Source organism: Microcebus murinus, chromosome 12 (genome assembly GCF_040939455.1).
Source record: "Microcebus murinus isolate Inina chromosome 12, M.murinus_Inina_mat1.0, whole genome shotgun sequence".
In the NCBI taxonomy this organism is placed as follows: Eukaryota; Metazoa; Chordata; class Mammalia; order Primates; family Cheirogaleidae; genus Microcebus; species Microcebus murinus.
Window position 1 is genome coordinate 52,289,961 of NC_134115.1, and position 20,579 is coordinate 52,310,539.

A 20,579-nucleotide genomic window follows, 5' to 3' on the forward strand; every position below is an offset into this window, starting at 1 on the left:
CTCCTTTGAGCATCTCTGTCACCTGCAGCTCTATAAAATGGGAGGCAGAGGGTATGGCCAGAGATAGGGTAGAGAAACTCACAGTCCTCGGTCCTAGGCACACAGGCCACTGGTTCTGTGAAGCTTTAGTCTTTGTTGACGAGGCCCTTTAAAGCATATGGTTTCATTTTTCTAATTATAAAAGTGATTCATGTTTGTGATAGAAAACTTATAAAACCCCAAAAGGTATACACAAAAAAGAAGCATTATTCATAATTACATCAAAAAACAACCACTGTTTATATTTTTTGCTGTATTTCCTTTCTCATCTATGGACGAATGATTAGTGATTCCACAATACAGTTTCGAATCCTGCTTCTATTACTTAATATCACATGCTGACAATTTTCCCAAGGGTGTCATCTTTAACTCTAATTGATCATATTTTAGGCCCTGAAATAAATCAGACCACATCTTACCTCTGATTGAATTAAAAGTTAAAAACAAACAACCTCCCCCCAACGTAAAAAACAACTGCTTAATATCCTATAAACCAGAAGCAAAAGCTCTCTAGACATCAACAAGGGATGAATAAATTAGGACTGGCAGAGACATGTGGCTGTTTCTGCCACATTCCCAGTTACCCAAGCACAATGCAATTCATTGAAAATAATCACACACTTCTTTGCTATTTTTCAAATTGACACTTTAGAATATGCCTGCCAAAGCTCCTAAAATGATTTCTGGCAGGCTCTCCCACTCATCTCTGGGCATTTGGGTTACCCTGAACCACCAGCAACAGCTGATGCCTCCTTAAACGAACACACACACACACACACACACACACACACACACACACACACACACACACACACACACGTGCACGCACACTATCTGAATTGACAAAGTCCCATGAATGTAAACTCCAGCTACTCTCTGTGCTAAGTACACCCTCCTCTGCAGCCATGGTGGGCTTTAATCTATGAAGACCTCTCCAAGCAAAGAGAGAGGGTCACCTTGGATGAAGGGTGACAAGGCTGGTGATACACCATGTCAAAGATCATAATCCAAGTAAGTCAAGCTGGGGGGATTCTAGAGATGATCTCATTCACAGGTGGGGAAACTGAGGCCCAGAGCTATTTCATCTGTTGGCCAGGTTAGACAACTAATGTGGTAACATAATAATGGAAGCGTCATTGTAAAGGCCAAACTGTCAGACTTGAAGGCAGAAAGCTCTTTCTTCTACAACGGCTGTCCAAGCCATTTGGCTGAAATTCAAGGGACCTGCTTGACAAGAAACAGCTCAGAGGCCTTTGTACAGATGATGTTTCAAAAGAAAAGGTCCTTTCAAAAGCCCCACAATGGCTCTTCGTTGCTGGCTATTTTAGGGAGCAGCTCTGGCTTATGCAAGAGGCTGTGCTGTTTTTCCCACAGTCCTAACCTGATCTTGCCACTGCAGGCCAACCTTGGCTCTGGCGCACACCTGAGCATCTCCAAGGGAGGAACAGGTGTGGCCTGGCCACTGCTAAGAGGAACACGAGGTCAGTATATGCTGGGGCCTGGATGGGCTTGTGGCTGCCCCTTTATGAAACAAGGCTTTCTAAATCTTTGGACCTCAAATGTTTGATCCTCAAATTGTCCTAAAAAGCACCCATTTTTAAAGTGATACTTTTGATGCTGAAACCTAATGTGAACCTCAGTCATTAGCCAAGAGGCACCAACACACTGGGGGGTGGGGCTTTGGTGTGACAAAATGGCAGACATGAGGGGATGGAGAGGAACGTGGTTCAGATGTTGAGAAACCGCCCGCCACACCTGCTTGAAGTAATGGTGACAAGTGAGAGGAGATGAAATAGTCTATGTACGGGGGCAGTAATGAAATCTCTAGAACTCAAGAAATGGAGCTAGTGAGTATTTCTTGAAGATGCTTGTGTGCCTCGCACATAGTAGGAACTCCACAACGGGCTGTTGTACAGTGAGGTAGGAGGACTGAGGAGCTCGAATGAACAGGCCTGGGCTTTTTGGAGTTTCGCTTCCCTCCCATCTCCCTCTCTGTCTTCTCTTCCTCATACCAGGCAGTAGCGGTGGGTGTGTGGTTGGGGCCAGGTGAGGGGAAGAGGGAAAACTCAAACCCTACAGACACATCACAAAGATGAGCAGTGCTACCCAGAGTGTGTTGCATGGACCATGCTCTCTATGAGATGTTAATGAGTGATAACAAAAGGAAAAAAAAAAAGCCTAGTAGCCAAACGTAGTTAAAATTGGCAGGGCTATGCAAATTCCAAACCAGTTTCTTTACCGATACCTTCAAGTCCTTTAATCTGCTATTGTACATTATGAGTCTTCCAGGGTGGAGATGATGTAGCATTTTGTAAACTCATTTGACCAAGGAAAGAAGTCTGTTTTCACTGATTTTCAGGAGTACTCTTGGCAAACACTGATCCTTAGATTTTTCCCCTTTGCTTTACTTTCCCACTTTATGGAGCTAACTCCCAATTGTAGAGGAGAAGAGACGAAGTGCTAAAAACAGTCATTTTCAAATTTGAGGGTAATTGTCACCTAAGGTCCTTCCCCTCATAATGTGGTCTGGGAACCAGCAGCATCAGGATCAACTGGGAGCAAAATGAATGCTCTGGACCCCCACTGTCTCAGACACATCGAAGCAAAACTTGCATTGTTGCAAGATCCCCAGGTGACTCATGAGCATATTAAAGTTTGAGGTGCAGACTGAGGGTACTTGGTACCAGGCACTAACCTCAATAATTCCGATTCTATGTGTCTGGGGTGAGGTCCAAGCATGCATGTTTAAAATACCATTCCAGGAGACTGTGATGCAGGTGTGTGTGGGCTCCTACTGAGAAATACTGGCTCAGCTGAAGAGCTCCTATGGGCCAAGTGTCCTGCTATAAGGTACCAGAAGAGCCCTGTGGCAACCTTTGGTTTCACAGCAGCATCCCTACAAGGTAGGTGATGGTATAATCACCTTCGCTGATAGAAATATGGAAATGGAGCCGTGGAGAAAGAAAGGGAAGGCCCTGGACCAAGGTCACCCAGGGGTCAGCAGGGTTCATTAGGGTGAGCAATCTCTCTCCTCCCCCTGTCCTAATCAGCTGTTCATTCACAGCTACTGCACTGCTAACTAACAGCCCTCTGCTTTTGTTTTTACTGAAAGGCCAACAAAACAGAGCTGGCTATTTGTGCTTGCTAATGATAATTCTCATTAGCTCAATTCTGTCAGCTGACTCCCGGGCAGCCCAGGGCCAACAGCAGCCTGCGTGTTCAATCAGGGCCTGGACCATTTTCTAATTAACAGCATCGTTTTGGGGCTTGTTTCCTCCAACTGCAATCTTGCTTGAGTTCAAGTCATCTTCAGCTGTTGTATTTACATGAGAAATGGATGATTTGTCATGTCTGTGTCTGTCAGTACGCTAGCCTTGCCCTCCCTGGGGGAGACCAAATGGAATGGCATGTGTTTCCCTGAGTTCCCAGGCTGCTGGCCGCAGGGGCTGACCAGCAAGTCCCAATGAGAGTCATGAGGCAAGCCCTGGGTGTGGACGGAAATGCTGGCCTTCACTGGGCTGGCCAGGGTGACCTCTTCCCAGCTTCTGAATTTCAAATTTTATTCTAACTCAGAGGCCTGATAGGGTGACCACCCATCCCAGTTTTCCCAGGACCAAGGGTTTTCCCAGGACATGAGACTTTCAATGCTAAACAGGGAGTTGGTCACTCTACACCTGGCACACCAGGACACAAAGGCAGTGTGGGAGCACTGAACATCTCCCGGGTGATCTACCTGCAATCTGGAATGGAGAATGACTGAGAGTTGGGGCCCCATCTTTCTCTGTCAGGCCTCAAGCTTACAATGCATCCCTTCACTACTCTGCACCTTATTTTGCTTTTAATCTCTATTGCTAATCCGATAGGATGAAGCATTATTTCCAATATGGGAAGGGATAAGTCGAGGTCTGCAGGCATGTTCTGAGATGAGGATGGTACTAAGGAAAGAACGACCAGTGTGTAATCCCTTTGAGTGGAGGTGCAACATCCATAAAATGCTCCTGCCAATTCAAAAACATATTAAGCATTTATTATGTACTAGGCACCTAGGGAATGCAGGCATATGCCCTGTACACTCCCAGCCCTCACAGAGTTGACAATGTCCTGGGAGCAACTGATACAAATGAACCATATCTGCTATTAGGCTACCAAAGGGATCAATCACTAAGCTAGAAAAGATGTGTGGGAGCTAGGGAAGGGAGAATTAGGGTACTTCCACTAACTATGGGCCAGCTACTGTACATCATTTTATCTTCTTTAACAGCTAACATTTCTTAAGCACTTACCATGTGACTAACCCATTTAATTTTTACAACTCTATTATCATACCCATTTTATGAATGAGGAAAATGATGCTTTGGAAAGCCATGTATCTTGCTCAAGGTTGCAAGTTAGTAAATGAAGCATCCAGGGTTAGAACCTAGAGAGCATGATCCTCGCCTTATGCACTGTATGATAGTGAACCTCCTACCCTTGTGGGGTGCTGGATGGATTCTCCATGCAGCATGTGTGGTGGATGCCCAGTCAACATCAGATAAAAGCAGCCAGAGATGTACGGCTGTGCATGGTGGGAGCATGGCAGAGGGAAATATGAGGTGGGGTCTCCAAGTTCTACACTGTGGAATACCAAGGCATGACAGCAAGAATGTCCCATCAATAGTGTGAGAACTCTGGGAATGCCAATGTTCTAAGGGAATCTGGCTGTACAAATGCTGCCCTTCTGGCCCCAGCCACATTAGATTCTAAGGAATGTACAACTAGAATGAGAAGCCAAATGCCTGAATCCTTCGTCATCTTTCAGGGCCAGAGGTGGGTGACATTCATTATTTTATACTTTTCAGACTGCATTGTAAATTTCTCAAAAGCATATCTTTCTTATGCACACAGAATATCTGAGCAACTTGCTTTGCATATATAGGGTACTTAATATATGCAAATCAAATAAAAGTATTTGATGTGCCATGCCTGATTTTAATAGGTGCATTGCAACAGTATGAGAAGTTGGGTATTCTAGCACTGTCAATTATTGAAATGAAAACTCTCATTCATCAATAACAATCCACAAGCAATAAACAATCCACTCTTAGTGGACACTGGATGTACTAAGTATCCAGAGCCTGATAGATATTATACAATTATTATCCTCACGAACATTCTCAATATGTATTTCTGTTATTTTATAGGATTTTTTTGTGTGAAAGCAAATGCATAATTTTAGACAACCAATCATTATGACAATGTATTAATATTTAAAAGCATTAAAATTAATTTCCCCATAATTATAATTAACAAAACACAAATGTAGAAAGGATAATGTTTCAAGAAAGTTTTAAAGAAATATAAGCTTGGGGAGGGGCAACGTATATCTTTCTTTCTTATTTACACTGTTAATAATTCCTGGTTATTCTAATCATAGTTTTTCTCCTAGGACCCTAAAGAGGCTCTTATTTAGAATATTGGCTTGTTCAGGGCCTTTCTGTGACTCCGAGACTTCAAGTCAGCTCCTGGCACTGCCAGGTGCTAGAATTGCCAGAGCTCTTGTTCAGTTATAGAAAATAACAAGGGTTTTTTAATGGCAAAGAAAGGCTTTCTCTGCTTGTTAACTTACACTCAGCTTTATTCTACAATGTTGTCTTTATGCTTCTGTGCATAAAGGAGAAAGTGACTTTCAGCTCTATCCATTTGATGTTTTTGCTCCTTTAGCTCAGTGAAGCCAACAGTACACACAGAGTCTCTTCTTTCTGGCCGGCTTCTGGGGAAGGTATTTTCCCTCCAGCTGAACATGCCCACCAAAGACAGTGAAACTAAAACCCTCAGAAGCAGAACAAAATCTAGGAGGTCTTAGTAGTTTCTCCCCTCCTTCTGTCATTTACACAGCTCCTGTCCACTCTTTCCTTTGTCCTTGACATTTTCTGAAATTAACTTTATCAACTGTTTCCAGTCTTTTAACTCCTTTGAGCTGTTTGCACAACCTTATCTTCTTTTAGTGGCTGTTTACCCACAACAGCCTTTATAAAGGACAAACTAACAAAATTTAACCGTCAATGAGTTTTAGCCTTTTTCCATACTTGTTGTTCAACTGTGTTCATAGACAACTCAGTTCCTGCCCCTGACAGCTTTCTAGAAAGCTCTTGTGAAAGAAAATGAAGGAAATTCACTGTTCTTTAGCCAATGAGACATCTCAACTGTACCCAAAAGGTCTTGCTTTGTTCTAGAACTACTGAGTGATGCAAAGAAAAATATTTTTTTGCCATGTAGTCTCATAGCACAATGATAGATTTCAAGTTGAGAAACTCTAACAGTGATATATAAAATTCACTAATCTTTGCCAGATACAGGTACCATATAAAACGTGTCTTTTATTTTTTTGTACTTTGGTTCTTTAACATCAAAGGGCCCTTGTTGACCCTGGAGAAACTTCTTCCCCCCAGAGCTAGCCAATTCCTAGAGATGGTAAACAATTCACGCTCAGGCTGCTTACACACCAACCAACATAAACCAACAAATTTTTACAGCCCATATCCCCAACCACCTTCTCCATTAAGGCCTCACACTAACCACCCCAGGGCTGGGTACCAGACAACTAGGGACAGGCCCTATGCCCCAGAGTCCGTTGAGATTATTCAAACTTGTCAACCTCAAGTCTGCTTACCCTGCCTGGCCTGCTTCCTTCTCACAAAAGCCACAATAAAGGTTCTTGGCTGTGTTTCCCCTGCGCCCTCTGGCTTCTGACTGACCCTACTGCCTTCCCGTGTGGCCCCAAGAGTACAGCATGACCCTTTCTCTTAGGATGTGTGAGGATACCCAACTGTCTTTTCAACGACAGTCATTTCTGATCTGCTGGCTTCGCCATACCTAAATAATAATAAAACCTGCATTTTAAAATATATACCTGAAGAGAAAAGGGTACAAGTTAAGAAAAGAGGATAGCCTGGCCCCAGCACTCTGGCCACCATGCAAATGGACTTGGGTGAAATGTAGTTGTGCTGTCAGCTATACTGAGCAAAACTGCCACCTTGTATACTCTGGATATAACACACACACACTCAACAGAGTGAACTAGAAATAGCTGTGATGAAAGTGTCCACATTGAGATAGCATGTGTTACAAAAGTTAATGAGGTTTTTAGGGGTTCTTGACTTCTAGAGCACAGATTAAGTCCAACTGTAAAAATAGCTTATGAAGAATATAAAGGTAGTCCCCATTCACTTAAATGATACTGAAGTTTTCTATCAAATATTTCTGGATTCTAATGTATCCCATTAAAACTGCATTGCAGGAGACTCAACATGAAAAGCAAATCCCTATGAGGCTATATTCTTATTTAGGGCTTACTTCTGTCTCTATCTCTGGAGTAAAGGCTACTCAAAGGTAGCTTTACTTGACTTTGTATGCCTAGAAACTGGTATATAGCAGCTGCTAAATATTTATTTATTGACTAAAGAAGCGTTTCTGATCATCTTTGATTAACAGTGTGATAGATGACATGAGAAATCAAAGATGCCCATTTAAGAGATTAAATAAATAGGTGAATGATTTTGGAGCTAAGAATTAAAGCTCCTCCCTCTGGCCCAAACCATTATATTCCCACTACCTTCTGCCACCTCTGGGAGAGCAATCCAAGACATTGATTTGGTGGCAATGGACACCTTGGCATCTCCTGGTCCTTAGCTAACATTTAGCCATTAGTGAACATTCCTGGGGACCTGGCGATGCACTGTGACAAATGGCTGAGCTCCTGAGGGCTGGCTCGGGTACCATTACTGTGCAGTGCCACTTACCAAGGGCTCTAGCTCCTTGCGGTCTATGAGGTTCATCTCTGTGACGAAGTAATAGAAGTGTTTGTAGCAGGTGTTGACATGGGCCTCTGCACCCATCACAATGACGCGGTCGAAGTGGTGGATGTAGACATGGACAAAGACCCGGAAAAGGCGGCACAAGATCTTCTTGCAGATCTGAAGGAAGTTCCTTGGGAAGGGAACACCTAGAGAGAGAGAGAAAAAGGGAATGAACTCATGATGGTAAAGCTCATTTTCCTCTTACCTCTAATATTGAAAACTGGTAGCAGGAGGGTGGTGCTACAGGGAGACTGGCACCCCTGTCACAGGAGTCATCGGGAGTGGAGGAGGCAGGAAAATACTGGAAAATATCTTCCTACCTCCCTGTCAAGGGGAGCAGTTGCTGTGTGACTCCAGCCAACAGTGACCATGTGGAAATGGAGGCCCAGGGTTGTTGAAGCTCCTGATTTTTCAAGATAATTAAGAATCTGGGGTCCTATGTGAATCTGTTATACTTTTTAAATGTTAGTAATTAATTTTAAGTTTTAAAAAAATACCACAGGGCTGGGCATAGAGGTTCATGCCTGTAATCCCAGCACCTTGGGAGGTCGAGGCCTGAGGATAGCTTGAGCCCAGGAGTTCAAGACCAGCCTGAGCAATGTAGCGAGACCCCATTTCTACAAAAAATTTTTTAAAAGTTAGCTAGGTGTGGTGGCATGTGCCTGTAGTCCCAAGCCACTTGGGAGGCTGAGATAGGAGGATCACTTGGGCCCAGGAGTTTGAGGCTACAGTGAGCTATGATTGTGCCATTGCACGCCAGCCTGGGCAACAAAGTGAGACCCCCCATCTCTTAAAAGGAAAAAAAAAAATACCACCATGGGTCAAAACAAAACAGCTCTCTAGCTTAGATTCAGCCTGCAAGCTACAGTTTGCAAATTCTGATCTAAAACTTTTCCCAAGGTACACTGTTTCTGAGGTGGGCAAATTCAATAACTGTCATAGATACTTCGCATCACACTTACCGCCCTTCATCTGTAGGAAGAAGGTATGTGTTGGGGCTTATGTTTTTCATAACAGAAAGTGTGAGTGGCCAGAGGAGTCACTTGGATTTCACGCCTGATGATCACTACTCCCAGCTTGGTCAAAGCAATACATGACAGAATCGCAAGCCCACTTCCTTTCCCCCTCTCAAGCACTGCTGAAACTCTTGTTATTGACCCTGTCCTTAAGTGGTGACGTGTTATAACGGGGTATTACATTAAACAGACTTTGTTTGAATTCCCACTTTGCTCCTTTGCCAGCTGCACGACTGTGGGCGAGTTATTTAACTTCTGGTTTCTCATCTGTAAGTGAGGGGACACGATAAGGCCTTCCTTGCCTGGCTAGGACGGTGTTAACATGCGTAAGATCCTCCTACAGTGCCTAGGGCATGACGAGAGCTAACTGAGATGTCCCCCCTTCTCCCTGCAAGGTGAGGTCTGGCAGCATCTAGCTGTTGTTATGAGGAAAATAATTACCCTTATCTAGAAAAGGTGGACATGACCACCGGCCTTTCAGCAGAATTGCAGAGCTGTGTTCAGGGCATGCTCAAGGTCCTTAGGATGCCTGGAGCTTTGCTGTCCTTCCTTCACAGGGACCCGGTGGCAGCTGTCTGGTGAGAAACACTCTGTAAAGGGATCACCTGGGACCCCCAAGGCAGGATAAGAGAGACAGACCGTGTCTGGCAGGCGGCAGTGACAGGATCGGATTCCCTGGGGTCCTGGCACCAATATGACTTTTTTTCAAAAACAAAGTGGCAACATATCGAATGAACCCAGGGAGAGACTCCAGCACAGCTTGACAGCTGACTGTCTGGGCAACAGATGCTGGGATTTGGGGGTGAGGGCGAGGTAGAGCACGAGAGAAGGTGGAGCGCAGCCACTCACAGGGCATACGTGCTGTTTTCTCTGCTGAAATGGGGCCAGAGCCACTGCTGCCAGGCTGGGAGCGGGTCTGGAGTCGCTGAAGAAGCCTGAGTCCCAGCAGCAACGGGATCCCCTCTGAGATAGGTGCATGCCCTTCAGAAGGGGAGTTCTGTAACTCGTTTAAAATCCTAGTCCTACTACTTACTACCTGTATAGGGACGTTACTTCATCACTCTATTATAAAATCAATAAACATTATTACTATGTAGTGCCCTTAAAATAGCATCTGTGCTGTGCCTGGCACTTAATGGGAACTTGGGGACTAAGATCGACTTTTGTTATTTCCCACCTGAACTCCTCAGGGAGGAAGGACCCTGAACTTAGAATCTCTTGGCTGCTGAGCCAGGCCTGTCTCTTCACCATTCCCTCCCTCATATGTCATTCGTTCTTCAAAAGCAAAAGCTGCAAACGGTTCAAGTCAAAACTTGCTCAGCATACACCACAGTCACCCAAGGCTGACTCTGGGAGTCCCAGGAGCCCCGTTGGGGGTCTCTTCTGAGCCTGGGATAAAACCCCAGGTCACAGAACACAGGGTTAAGAAAAGGAAAGCTACAGGCATTTGGGACATTCATTTATCTGTTGATGGTTCGGGGCCAATTCTATAGTTTGTATACTATGTCAGTCCTTTCCTCCCTTTCTCCTCTGCCTTCCAGATGTTCCGACTTGTGTGTGTGTTTTAAATAAACCTTCAGAAAGTGGGAAACGGAAGAGAGTGTCCCTTCAGATGCAGAGGACCTGCATGTGCACCCCTTTGGTAGACTCTGAACTTTCATTCTGTGTAACTGGCCTCACAGCAGCAAGATAGGGCAGGACTCAGCCCGCCCATCCACGCCCTTTCCTGACAGGCTCCAAAGGGGCCAGTTCATAAAAACTGATTTTTTTCCTTCATGGTGCTGCAGAGAAGTATCCAATCTCCATAAAATAGCCAAAGAAAAGAGAATCCTGAGTAAAGGCTGAAATGTGCATGTGTAGTGTCATTTAATTACTGGGACACCCTGAATAGTGGGTATTATTATTTCAGTTTTTTTAAAAAAGGAAACTGAGGCTTAGCTTCAAGCATTTGCCCCAGGCCTCCTTTTAAGGAGGCAGAGTAGAGATTTGACTCCAACACTCAGGTTCTTTCTTCCACATCCTGTTATTCAGGGCTCCACGGTGCCAGGGAACAAGGACAAGAACACCATTTCATGAGCTGCACTTGGCTCACTTGTAGAAGGAGCTCGAAAAACGTTTGTTTGTTTTAAATGAATCCAGTTTGGCAGTAGGAAGAATGAAAGGCTGCTGGATCACCTCACACGGACACCTGCTAGTTACGACGGCAGCCTGTCCGTGGAGCTGTGCATGGCTGGGTCTGGGTGGAGGGCAGGCTGTGCGGTCCACAGGGCATAACTGCCCCAGCATCAGGGCCATAACCAAGCCCATCCTCTTGCTTCTTCTGCCTCTCTCGAGTATATAAGACATTTTGGACCTTCCACTTTGGTATTTCCCAGGATGTGTTTTAAAAAATCACTAATCCTGGGAGATCCTTGGCCAAAAAGAAAGGGTTGTGAGGTCAAATATATTTGCAAAAATGTTGCTTTCATAGAGGTTTATAATATACCCAAGCATAGCAAATGACCTAAGAATACTACAGCAAAAAGTACTGCTTAACTCTGGATTCCCCTTTGCCCATAATATCTATTGGTTTAAAGCACAGAGGCTGCAATCACAGTTCCCAGGTTTCATTTCTGGCTTTACCACCTATTACGACTGTAGCCAGTGAGGCATGGTGGCTCACACCTAGAATCCCAGCAACGTGGGAGGCTGAGCAGGAGGACCGCTTGAGGTCAGGAGTTTGAGACCAGCTTGGGCAACATAGTGAGACCCTGTTTCTAAAACAATGGAAGCAAAAGTAGCAAGGCATGGTGGTGTGTACCTGTAATCTCAGCTACTCAGGAGGCTGAGGTGGGAGGATATTTTGAGCCCTGGACTTCGAGGCTGCAGTGAGCTATGTTTGTGTCACGGCCCTCCAGCCTCCCCAACAGACCAAGACCACCCCTCTTATAAAACAAAACAAAACAATGTAGCCATATGCAAATGACTTAGTCTAAGAGAGACTAGGGGTTTCCCCACCCCTAAAGCAACAGGGGCATACTGTTATCTGTAGCTTAGGTTGTTGTGAGGATTAAACATGTAAGTATTTAAAAGGCTTTACTCAATGCCTTGCAGATAGTAAGCATTCCATTGTGAACAGCTAGTTTTAGTACACCACTGACAAATGTTCTTGATAACATACTTTGAGACTAAATTCTTCCCACCTATTTATTTTCAGGAGGGCAGTCTTGGTATTAATATACCAACTCTGAACTTGCACAGAACATAGAGTTGTAGGTACTCAATTAAGCACCGGGGTATGTATATTCTACCTTACATTATTTTCTACAAGTTTCTCATACTTATGTCTTGTATTGCTCTAAGTTCCCCTGAACCAAGGGGCTATTTTATACTTTGACTCTACCTTGAAAAGCACCTGGCACAGGTGAGGCAGGAATATTGTCATCAATCAACATTGAAACAGAAAAGAGCAGTGGTCTTATTTAGGCAAGATGTGAACCCATCATCTCCTATTTGAGGGAAGGAAAAACCCCATAGCAGAAAGTTAGCTTTTTGCCAGAGCCTTGACATAGTCCTGGCATAGAGGGCTGCACATTGCTTTTGGGGAGAAGGGAGAACCCTGCAATGAAGAACACTGTGATCCTGTCTAGAGGGCAGGAAGAAAAAATCTCAAATTCCTCTCTTTTTACCCTAAAACCTCCCTTCTAATCCTTTCAATCTTTTTTTTTTTTTTAAGGTGGTGAGAGTTAATTTTCAGTCACTGTACTCAATTAGAAAGTTAATGCTAGACATTATTAACCAGCAGTCTTAACTGAAATAGATTGTATGTCTTAAGGGTTTAGAGTTAAACTTTGACTAGTCATATCATAATCCAGACAAACCCTAGGCAATAATCCCAGACACTTAGATGTGTCTGTATTAATGATAGAGATCTTCTGATCAAAGGTTCTTCTCTATAAGTGATTTGCAATCACTGAGTCTGAGAACATGCCCCTCCTCTACCCCACCCTGAGCCACTTTCCCTGACTCTTAAAGCTGGGAAATTTCAGGCTCCAAGAAGTTGGCCTGAAATGTGGAATGTTTTTAGACGAGCACTCCGCAAAGAAGTGATGGACACCCAGGTGTCTGAGGATGACTTTGGACCTGGATGGCCTTGGGACCTGTGGCGTGGCTTGGTCTCTGCAGATGGGTCAGTACTGAAATGGAATTGGTGAACCCAGAACAGGGCCAGGCTGAGCACCGATTCCACAGTGTGCTGAGGCAACACGCCTGGGCAAAGGCCAGAATCCAAACTAATCACTCAGACGGCTCCAATAGGAATTTGCTCTCCAATTAGACTCAAAGCAAGACCAGAGTTTGCCTGCGACCAGGCCAAGGAGGAGGCAGGCCAATGAGCTGGGTGGAGGTGGAAGGTGAGGTGGGACTGCAGGCTTGGAGTGTCCCTTGAAGGCCCGATGAGACAGCCACACGGTCCGTCTCTGCTGCTCAGAAGACTTGGGACTCAGTCAGGAAGCAGCATCTGACAGAGCCCTGCTGAGTTTATGAATGTGTCTAACCACAACTTTCTGATCTCCAAACCATATTCAGTGTGAGAGCTAAATCGAGCATGGAATACAATAATTTCTCTGAGGCCTCATGCAGATTTGCCTTTCATCTCTGACTCAGTAAATCTCCTTTCTCCCAAACAAAATTTAATAAAAATTCCAGTAATTTCTGAGCTTCAATTCATTTTTCTTTCTTCTTCTTTCTCTCCCTTCCTCTCCCTTCCATTAAGCCCTCAAATGGCCCATTTAATCATTCCTTTTTTGGGCACCCCTGCAAGAAAATAAGTTGTCTAAATGGCTTGTGTTATTCCTTTTATCCTGTTATAGAGGCCAGAAAGGGAAAGAGATCCTCAGAAAATGCAGAAATGCTTTGGCTGACAAAGGCCCCAAAGTCTAACAAGATTGGGGGGAGGGTTCAGAGTTAGTTGCTACTCATTCCTGTTTTCATTGTTTTTCTCTTTTTTTCTTCAGAAGAGAAAGGCTGATGGTTGGGTCTGTGATCATTCTGGTCTGTGATCAGTGCCAGGCTGAACCTGGCTTTGGAGGTATGAAGAGTAAGGACTAAAATATTGTCTCCAGGGACACTGAAGAATTACCCCCAAACATCACAGGTTTTGCAAGCAGCTGGCGGATATCCCCTTAGCCCTGTTACATACCTTATCAATGCCTCTTCTTTCTCTAGAGCTTGGTTCAAAGCCTTCCCTCATTCCAGGACTTGGGTTCCTGACATCTACTATCCTGCTCCTGGAATTTTCCTGCACAGATTAGAGATGGGAAATTCTACACTTATCTGTGGAACTCCCTACCTCAGGTCTGTTCTCCCCTCTGGACTGGACACTTCCCGAGGGCAGGGGCTGTGTCCATCCTCTTCCCTCCTTAGTGCCTAGCATGGAGCCTGGAGTGGGGTGGGCATGAAATACATACTTGCTGACTGTTGGACTGAGAGTCGAGCTCCCACGCTACCCGTGTACCCTGAAGTCACAGCTCAGAAAGGCGAAGGGACTGATTTGGGATTTACAGAGTTAGCTGGTGATGAAAAGGGATCTGAATTCAAGTCTGTCCGATTCCAGAGCCTACGCTCTTTCCATTCTGCCAGGAAGCTTTGCAGGGTTCTTACAGCTACTTTCATCTCCCTCCGGTATGACTGGCAGAACTGGGGAAACAAAGCTCGTTAAAAGATAAAAGGTGGAAGGGAGTAGTTGGCTCTTCCCCAAACCCACGTGTCATCAGGGTTTAGGACACTGGTGAAGCACCAGGCTCTGGCGTTGATCATACTTGGATTCACATTCCAGCTGTGGAACTTCCGCTCTGCTTGCCCCTAAGCAAGTTTGCTAACTTTTAAGAGGTTCTATTTCCTTATCTGAGGAATGGTGGTAATAATATGCAGCTCTTCACGAGACTGTGAGGATCAAATGAGAAGGACAGGACCAACAGGCTCACAGAAGTCATCTGGAAAATGGCAGCGATGTCACTCATGTTAGGAAGATGGATTGTCCTCATCAAAGCCAAGACGGGATGGAGGGAGGACAAATAAAACAAGACGGGTGAAGCTGCCTTTTCTCCAAAGGACAAACTCTTTCCTGGGAAGTTGATTTGGAAGAAACATGACGAATGGGAATAGCACGTGAGCTTCCAAGGAGCTTCCATGTGACACATGATGAAACCTAATGCCCTGGCCAATCCCCCAGGGACCCCTGATGGCATGTCAGTCACAACAGCCGGAAGTGCCCACATTTCTCCTAAAAACTCGTATTCAAGTCTGAGAGCACTTGTGCTGTTTGCTTTGTCTTTGGAGTACAGTAATAGGAGTGCACATGTGAAAATCCCTCGGCAAGTCATAAAAGTCACTCATTCTCAATAGTTCATGAATAAAAACAACATCCCACACACGTGGGAAAAGAAAACAGACCTCCTCTGGCAGCGTGGCTGAGAGCATACCATTTCCAAAATACTTGCAAAACAAAATGCAATTGGATCACAAGGAAGAAAAAATCCAAAAGAAACAACAACAAAAAAATTAGTAACACTACAGATGTTTCTTAAAAACACACATCCCCTTCCTCTTAGTTTCTCCCCTGCCCCTTCACATCCATCCACATTCTTCTGTCTCCTGCAAAATACACACACACACACACACACACACACACACGCAGGCACGCATACACACACATATATATTTATCTAAAGAAGCCCCATGCCCTTCCAGATACTGATGGAAATTCAGCTGCGGAGGACCGATTCCTCTCAGCAGATGTTTTGTGTTATCTCAGTGCGTTCCTCAAGAAAGTGTCTGTTCATCATGCCAAGGAAAACACTTCCATGTAGCAGGACTTTGTTCCTCTGCCTAAAAAAAGAAAAATAAAAAAGTCCCAAACACACTGACAGCTGCGAATAGTTAGAAATCAACTGGCTACTACTCTATTCTCCAACTCACTCTCTTCCTCTGCCCTTCCCAGCCCCTCTGTGCTACCCACCCCCCTTCTGTTACCAAGGTGGTTGGACCACAAGAAAGGCAAATGGACTAGCATGTGATTATATGTTCTCAACAGATTGTTAATTCTTTCAGACACACCACGTGCCGGGCACAGGAAGTGCTGTCTCAGTCACACAGGGGAGCGACTGTGCCTGCTTGTCACACGGCCTTGTACCCTCCAGTGCTACGATTCAGCTCCCGAAGCCACTCCATACCCCATCCTGAGGTGGCTGCCCTTGCCCTCTGCTGTCACGGCATGGACATGGAGGTGGAAGTAGGTGAAGAATGACCCAAGAAAACCTGAGAAAGGTATTCACTATGGATTGACCCCAAAAACCACTAAAAACAAACTCTAGCTAGTTCCAACCTGACCAGTGATTTTGCTGAAAATCACACAGGTCAAATGAGATAGAGTGAGCTGAGAACAGGCTGTTAACTTCATTAGTACTGGAAAGTTAGGCAGAAATACCAATAGTTTGATCATGAGCACAGGTCAGAACAGGAAAATGACCCAGATTCCTTGTCATCAACATGATTATTTTGAGTATCCTCACAAATAAAACTATCCCTTATTCCCCAGCAGAATCTTTCTTCCATTATGTGGAAGGCAATTAACACCATGTCTGGTCTTGAAGAGTTTCTAATCTATAAATTTGTCTTCAATCCCTTGCCTCTTCCCCTAGCTCAAGCCACCATCACCTCCTGTCCGGTTTGCATGGCTCCCCTTCACTGATTTCTCTTCTTCTACTCATGCATTTCTCCAATCCCACCTGGCAGTAAAGGATCTTCCTAGTATGCACATCTAACTAAGATGTCTGTCTTTCTGCATAAAACTCGAAAGCTGCTTCCTACTGCCCCCAAGGTGGCATTAGGCTATTTAACATGGAAGGCAAGACCCTTTGTGATTCATACACATGCATCTCTCCAAAATCATGTCTGGATCCTTCCAACTTCCATGTAATACTCCAGCCCTGCAGAGCTAAGATCCTCTTGCTCACTCACTTCTGGGTGATGCCACATCCTGCAGGGTTGGCAGCTGGAAACCTCCTCCTCAGCTTCTCCTTTTTGTATGGTAAACTCCCACTTGTTATTCAAGCCTCAACTAATTCACCACTTTCTCTAGAATGCCCACCTCACCCTCAGTCTAGTTAGGTACCATCATAACACTCTGTACTTCTCCCATGATAATACCACATCATCTTATCATTGTCTTTTTTTTGTCTGCCAGTAGACTGAAAACTTTGTAATGTCAGGGAATGTATCTTTCTTTTTTAGTTATATCCCTGGCATCTAACACATAGCAGAGCATAGTGGTTCTCTAAGTATTTGTTGGGTGCATGGAATGGACTGAATGTTTGTGCCCACCCCCTTAAATTCATGTGTTGAAATCCTAACCTAATCCTAATCCTAGGAGGTAGGATCTTTAGGAGGTAATTAAGTCATGGGGGCAGATACCTTGTGAATGGGATTAGTTCCTTTATAAAAAAGGACGCTTTTCCTTTCTTCCATGTGAGGTTACAGTGGAAAAAAAAAAACAAAAACCTTGCCATTTATGAACCAGGAAGTGGGCCTTCACCAGACACTAAAAGTTTTAGGGCCTTGATATTGAACTTTCCAGTCTCTGGAACTATGAGAAATAATTATTTGTTTTTTTAGAAGCCACCCACTTTTATGATACCTTTGACCACAAATAACCACCGAAATCAGAGTAATGGGGAGATGGTAAAGAGTGTCCTCTGCTTGGGTCCCCTGACTTTTCCCAACTCCACACAGTGGCCCTTAAGTCAGTCAGAAAACCACTGCTCCGTGCAAAGATCCCCTTTGCTCTGTGCAAAGATATCTTTGCTTCCAAAGAAACAGTTTGGAAGGGGGTGGTGGTGGGGAATAATATTACAGTGGAGAAACCTGGCAAACACAACCTTGGCCAAGTGATCAAGGTTAACATCAATACCAATAAATCATGTTCATAGCATATACACCTTCGATATGATTTCATGAAAAGTCACTTCACTTCTGTGGTCTTCCTCCCCAAAACCCATAAGCCCCATCTAACTATGAAAAACAAAAATCAGATAAACCCCAAACTCAAATTGAAGAACACTTTACAAAATATCTAGTACTTCTCAAAATCGTCAAGTTCATCAAAACCAAGGAAAGTATGAGAAATCATCACAGCCCAGTGGAGCCTAAAGAGACATGGCAAATAAAAGTAATGTGGTATTATTCTGGAAGGAATCCAGGAACAGTAAAAGAGCATTAGGGGAAAACTAGAAAAATCCATATACTGTGTGGGGTTTAGCAATAGTAACGTTCTGATGTTAGCTCCTCGGTTGTGACAAATGTATTGTAAATGGGTGGAGGATATATGGGAATTCTCTGTACTATCTTTGCAACTTTTTTGTAAATCTAAAACTATTCTAAGTTTATTTATATTTTAAATAAACACTCTGTGGTTCAAAAATATTTGATTGGCTCCAGGGGCCATGAATCGTATCCCTCTGGTTTACACATGGACGTTTCTGTGTTTAAAGATGAAAATCTCTGATCAGGACTGGCTACGTAATCTGCAGAGTCCCTTGTTTAAAAAATCATTAAGAATTTCAAGATGACAATAGCAGAGTCTCAAACTAAGCACGGCGCCCTTGGGAGCGCAGGGCCTGTGTGACTACAAGTTGCATGCCCTGGAAGCTGGTCCTGGCCCTGACATTCAGCATAATCAGAACAGAGCTGTCCAGTCAGGAGTCATCCTTGCCTGGTAAAACTCCCACCATATACTCTGCATGTGTTCATTAACTAAGTGAAATAACTAACAAATATTTACTTATTTGAGGATGTGCTAGAGACTAGGGATTTAATAATAAGCAAAAGAATTAAATCGAAAGATCAAGTTATCTAATACCTAAGTGAACGCTGGCCCTGAAAGTTGACCCTAGGGCCTGCTCCAGTGCAGACACCCATGGGGGTTCATCCCCACACCCTCTCTATTTTCCTGCTTTTCCCCATCTCAATTGCAGCACCACCTACTTACAATGGGACTTCTAAAGAAAGTAAAAATTCAATTACATTGGCTCCAAAGAGAAACTTTTATTTCCTGGACACCTGAAGGCACCAGATACTAACATATGTAAATATCATTATCCCAACAAACCAACAAACTGGACAGTTGTCCCCATTTTGCAGATGAGAAAATGCTGGTATATTTGGCCTACAGCTGCCTTTCTCTGTTTTGAGTTCTGCCTAAAGGCTTCTCCTTACATACATACTGACCCCAACTTGAGGTGTATACAGACTATAACCTATTGATCCTTTTGTAACAAGTAGCAGAGTCTCAGCCAATCACAGCACCCCAACTTCAGTCACCCACAGGCAGCCCACCGTTCAAATCAGGTTCAAATAAGGCAAATGTTCAGCTGTTTCTGTACCTCACTTCCATTTTCTACACGTCACTTTCCTCTTTCCATCCACAAGTGTTGTCCAACCATGTGGAATCTCTGGAGTCATTCTGAATCTGGTTCTTCTGGGGGCCGCCAGATTTGTGAATCCTCCTTTGCTCAATTAAACTCCATTAAATTTAATTTTCCTAAAGTGTTTATTTTAACAATGGGAAGCTAAGAGAGGTTGTGTCACTTGCCCCAAGTGTTACAGATGGTGACGCTGGATTTCAGCCCAGATCTGGCCCACTCCAAAGCATCCATTTCCTGAATAATACATACCTCTACACCTCAAAAACCAAGGCAATTCCTTTAAGATTATTTTTTAAATTAACGTCATCATACAGAAAGTACATCTCAATGGTTAGGCACAGAGTTTAAAAAATCCTCAACTAAAATAGATTATTGTTAAGCCATTAACCAGTTTTCAGGTCCTTGTGAAACATGACTTTTGAGGAGAAGTCTGTGAGTTCAGAAAATTGGTCTTCTGGAATTTGGTGGTGGTGAAGCAGGGGTGGGAAGAGGAGGGAAAGGATGCAGGTGACTAAAGCAATGTCCTCTCTAGAACTTGAGATTAACAAGCAGAGGTGAGAAACTGACAGCTGCAGGCCCAAGTCAGCCAGCAGAAGTGTTTTATTTGAACTACATAATATTTTTGAAATGCTGCCAACATTTAGAAATTGGAAACTATAACACAAAGATCAAGGATTCTTGCTTCTCTTGGAGGAACTCAGAAGACCTGGCACAACGGCACTGAAATTCCCACATGGCAAAGCTCGGTAATGTGCATTTCCCACACACAGGAGACACTATACTCACCTGAGCAGCCCTATTCATTCCATTTATTTTGCCTGCCTGGATCCTTTAAAGGAAATACTGCTATGGTTGCAAATTTGATTATAGCAAATGGTGGGTACTTCCAGCTAGGTGGCCTTCCTTGGGATAGGTCGTCCTTTGGGGAGATGGGCTTTGTTCAACATGAGGCCATCCCAGCATGGTGCCCACTGGCCTGTTACCTGCTCCTCAAGTAACGTATTCCCTCCCTTCCATTTTGAGGCAGGGTCTTGGTCTGTCAGCCAGGCTGGAGTGCAGTGGCATGATCATAGCTCACTGCAGCCTTGAATTCACAGGCTCAAGTGATCCTCCTACCTCAGCCCCCCCAAGTAGCTGGGAATACAGGTGCACCGCTATGCTCGACTAACTTTATTATTTTTTGTACAGACGGGGTCTCACTGTGTTGTCCAGGTCTTGAACTCCTGGCC

At 44.2% G+C, this 20,579-nt stretch overlaps 1 protein-coding gene across 1 annotated transcript in view; it reads right to left on the reverse strand.

Annotated features, from left to right (window-relative positions):
• The window catches only part of MOB3B (MOB kinase activator 3B), a 176,016-nt gene that overhangs the window by 24,247 nt on the left and 131,190 nt on the right, over positions 1-20,579 (reverse strand). Inside the window, exon 3 of the mRNA XM_012764390.2 lies at positions 7,818-8,020. Within this exon, the coding sequence (XP_012619844.1) occupies positions 7,818-8,020 (203 nt within the window). The remainder of the gene's footprint in view (positions 1-7,817; positions 8,021-20,579) is intronic.